The sequence below is a fragment of the Aptenodytes forsteri genome, unplaced genomic scaffold, assembly GCF_000699145.1.
Source record: "Aptenodytes forsteri isolate BGI_AS27 unplaced genomic scaffold, ASM69914v1 Scaffold729, whole genome shotgun sequence".
Classification (NCBI taxonomy): Eukaryota; Metazoa; Chordata; class Aves; order Sphenisciformes; family Spheniscidae; genus Aptenodytes; species Aptenodytes forsteri.
Window position 1 is genome coordinate 49,520 of NW_008796173.1, and position 4,318 is coordinate 53,837.

Genomic DNA, 4,318 nt, shown 5'->3' on the forward strand with positions numbered 1-4,318 from the left:
GTCCCCCCGGCGCCCGGCTCGGCCTCGCCTGTGTGCAGAGGGTTGCCGGCAGGGTTGCGATGGCGAGTGTTTTTCTGCTGGTGCAGCTAAAACCACTAGCCAGAGTGCAGGGTTGGTCGCAGTAGCGAAAATCCTTTTCATCCAGTCCTTGCCATTTGATCCTGAATTTACTGTAGCTACCTGTAGTAATTAACATAGAATAATACGGGAAATAACGCGGTAATTGCTAGAGCTTGGATAAGGTAAGAGCGAGTGGTAGCTTAGCACATGCAAGCGTTACTCAGACTCCGCGGTCAGGAGAGAAGAGTTGTGGTGGAGAGATGAGTTGCTTTCTGTGGAACTAAGGGTGGAAGAAAAAAAACCCAAGTGCCAGGTAGCCAACTGACATCGTGTTTGTCACGTTCAGACCGACAGGATGGCGTGTTCCAAGCGAAAATGTCTTACGTTATTATTGAAGAGACTGAAGGGAAGGGCTCAGCACGTGAGCTGGGGCCCGTGCTGCGGTTCCCTCTGCAGATGCTTTGCTGCTTCTTGAGATTTAGGTAGGCCTGCCCTGGAACTTGATTCCGAGATACTAAAAATCAGAAGTAAAGACCATCTCGCCTTTCTTTTCCCACGTGCTCTTTCATTTTGCCTTTCCGTGATCACCGTTTGCCTACGCTGCACGTCACTGACACACGTGGATTTCCCACATCACGTGGCGTTGCTGCGTGTTTACTCCTTTTGTTGTCCGATTAAATTGTTGGGTGCAGCTCTTGTCTCTGACCGTGACTGTCTAGTCCCTGAGGCTGGTTCTGTGAAATCTCTTGCCTGGGGGTCAGCTCTGTGCAGGGAATTACTTGCGAAAGAAGATGGGCATTAGTAAAAAGGACTGTGTGAAAATAGGAGGCAGCCACGGTGGGGGAGCAGGCAGCGTTGATTTGGAGGTGGATCGCCTGTGGAACGTCTCAAGAATTATTTTTGAGACTGATTTTGTCTTCGGGACCGGAAAAAAAAGCACGCTCAACAGAAAGCCGTGAGGCAGCGTGAATGCAACGGGAAGACGAGGCTGTTGCACAGGAAGGCTTAGGAGATCCTGAGGACGTGAAGTAGAAATGGGCCAAGCGCTCTTGGCTCCCAGTAGGGATTTCTGCTGTACAGAGGGAGAGCTCATAGCTGGAAATGCTGTTTGAGGAAAGGGTCTTCGGTTGCCAGTGGCTCACAGGATATCGGGTGTCTCTGCTGCGGGGTGCGTTCATAACAACACGGGGGCAGGAGCTCTTTAAGTTGGAGCTCACTGTTAGCACTGCAGTAAATTTTCGTTGCTAAAAACTAGGCTATGGGTGCGGATATTCTTCACGTTGTAGGTAACCTTCCTCTGGTTCGCTGCTTGCAGGTTAGGGGTCCTGTTTGGATTCTGCCTGGTTCTGCCCAGGGAAGTGGTTGAGTCCCCAACCCTGGAGGTATTTAAAAGACGTGTAGATGAGGCACTTAGGGCCATGGTTTAGTGGGCATGGTGGTGTTGGGTCGATGGTTGGACTCGATGGTCTTAGAGGTCTTTTCCAACCTCAATGATTCTATGATTCGGCTCTGGGGTGCAGCAGAAGGTCTGACTGTTCTTTGCTTTCTGCGCAGTCAGAAAACGCGAAGTCTGAGGGCGCGTTCCAGGTCACCATGCTGCCCGGAGACGGGGTGGGCCCGGAGCTCATGCACGCCGTCAAGGAGGTGTTCAAGGTAACGGCTCCTGCCCCTCGGTGGGACAGGGTGGACGGAGAAGGGAGGAGCAGCAGCTGCAGACTTGGTTAAAGATGCTGCTGATCCAGAGACCCTCCGGGACCAACCTGTCTGTCTCCTCCGGTGCAGAGGAGAGCCGGTTGTGAAAACCCTGGGATCTCGCCCTTTCCGTAAATAGGTTCGGCTTGAGCAGCAGTCTTGCAAACTGTCTCATTCTTCAGTGTGAAAATATTCCCAACCTGGGGCTGCGTCCTGGAGCCAGCAGACTCTGGGTCCACCGCCCGCTCGGTCCTTCTCCCTCTGCTGAGGCAGCAGCAAGCACTGATGCTGTCCGGGCTGGTGACGGGGAGGACACGGGCCGTCCTCGCTGCTCCTGTCGGGAACGTGGCCGCAGGGCTGTCGTTGTCCAGCTGTCCAGAACCCTTTATGTCCTTCTGACCTCCTTCCTAATCTGTGATGAGCCCTGCTCTCGGGCAGCAACGTCAGAACTCGGGGAGGAAGTCAGTAGTTAACGGTTCTGTCTTCTAACACGCAAGTTCTGTCACATCAAAGGCTGCAAACGTGGGGTTGTCTGCTGCGATACCGGTTACGCAGCCGAAACTATAATTACAGTAAGGAGGGGGAGTCCCGCTGTTAAAAGTGACAGAAAACATCATTGTTCAGTTGGAACTGGAGTGACCCAGAGGTCCAGGTTCCCTCTTCTCACTGAGCAGGCAGTCTGGCTGGTTTAAGGCGTCGTGTCCCAGCTCTCCGAGCCCCCCCCCCCCCCCAGGGACGCCGCCCGGCACAAACTTCCCTGGCGAGCCTCTGGCCTGACGGGGCGGCGGCTCTTTCTCTGCATCTCTCGCGCAGGCTGCCAGCGTGCCTGTGGTCTTCGACGAGCATCACCTGAGTGAGGTGCAGAACATGGCGTCGGAAGAAAAACTGGATCAGGTGGTTGACTCTATGAAGGAAAGTAAAGTGGCCCTTATAGGTAAGGACCCGCGCTAGCTGCCTGTCTCTGCTCTGCCTGCGGGAAATGTTGCCTTATCTCAAACGCCATTAGGCAGGAATTTCTGCGGTCAGGGCCTGGAGAAGGAAGCATGCTGTCTTTAAGCTAAGCAGCGAATTACTGAAGTACTTATGGAGCTTACCAAAGGGGAGGTTATACCCGGCTTCTGCTTTTGAAACGAGACCTTCTAGTACGGCCCAGAGAAGCAAAGGGCCTCCTCAGCGTCCCGTAGAGCGAGAGATCAGTCTGCATGCTCGGCTGACGTCCTCTTGAAGCACCCCCCGTCCCAACCCTTGCTGCCCTGTCCCCTGGGTTCAGGCGATGTCCTTAGCGGCTGTCAGCGCGCTCCGTGTGTTCTTACTCCCGCTCGGTGTTGTCCCGCAGGCAAGATCCACACCCCCATGGAGTACAAGGGAGAGCTGGCTTCTTACGACATGAGGCTGAGGTAAGCCCGCTCCCCTGCTCGGCTGCCAGCGCTGGGCACCGACATGTCAGTCGCTGGGAAAACCGTATCGCGCTTGGTCGTGGTGTTCTGCTGCTGAACCGGGGGCTGAAGGAAGCGAGTCCAGGGCAGGTGGGAAATGAATATGTTATCGGGAAGCAAAAGACCCTGAGGGACTGTCTGTGGCCAGGAGCTGCCTCTGTCGAGTGTGATCCTGCTGCTGCTTCCTCGGGGGCCCTGGGGAGGAGGGTGTGGGTGGCTGGAAGACGGACAGTGGTGGCCTGCCTCGACAGAGGGTCGTCGAAGCCATGCTGTGACGAGGTGTGGCTGGCTCGTGATCTGTGAGGGGAAAGGTAGATGGATAGACAGACAGATAGCAATGGGAAGGCATCTTAGGAGGTGGGGAGCTGTTTGCACCATCACCAACTGTTACCCCCAGTACATGTAGGGAACAGTCACTGCCCCAGAAATAGCTTATGATGAAATGCTGACTCTGCTGCTGCTTCTCCCGCAGGCGCAAATTAGACTTGTTTGCAAATGTTGTCCATGTGAAGAGCTTACCAGGCTATAAAACACGCCACAACAACTTGGACCTCGTGATCATTCGTGAGCAGACGGAGGGGGAGTACAGCTCTCTGGAACACGAGGTACGGGAGCCTCCCTCTGGCGCGCGGGTGCTCTGAGTGACAGTGATGGAATCAGGAGAGTATTTAGGGATGTGAATACACGCAGACCCAACGAGGACAGTGATGGGCTGCAGGAGGGATAATGCCAGAAAAAGGGGACATGGATATTAAGGAACCTCTTGATGGGGGGTGATCCAGCGTCAGGCAAAGACACCTCATCTCTGTCTCGAAGAATCTCTGTATCAGAAAGAGTGTGGCCAGCAGGAGTAGGGAAGCGATCGTGCCCCTGTACTCGGCCCTGGTGAGGCCGCACCTCGAACGCTGTGTTCAGTTTTGGGCCCCTCACTCCAAGAAGGACGTCGAGGTGCTGGAGCGTGTCCAGAGAAGGGCAACGAGGCTGGTGAGGGGTCTGGAGAAGAAGTCTTCTGAGGAGCGGCTGAGGGAACTGGGGTTGTTTAGCCTGGAGAAAAGGAGGCTGAGGGGAGACCTCATCGCTCTCTACAACCACCTGAAAGGAGGTTGTAGCGAGGTGGGTGTCGGTCTCTT

At 54.9% G+C, this 4,318-nt stretch overlaps 1 protein-coding gene across 1 annotated transcript in view; it reads left to right on the forward strand.

Annotated features, from left to right (window-relative positions):
* Positions 1 to 1,614: 1,614 nt before the first annotated feature.
* Positions 1,615 to 4,318, forward strand: part of IDH3B (isocitrate dehydrogenase 3 (NAD(+)) beta) — a 7,430-nt gene continuing 4,726 nt past the window's right edge. The window contains exons 1-4 of the mRNA XM_019474190.1: positions 1,615 to 1,713; positions 2,566 to 2,686; positions 3,089 to 3,149; positions 3,661 to 3,793. Coding sequence (XP_019329735.1) covers positions 1,654 to 1,713; positions 2,566 to 2,686; positions 3,089 to 3,149; positions 3,661 to 3,793 — 375 coding nt within the window. The 5' untranslated portion in view covers positions 1,615 to 1,653. The remainder of the gene's footprint in view (positions 1,714 to 2,565; positions 2,687 to 3,088; positions 3,150 to 3,660; positions 3,794 to 4,318) is intronic.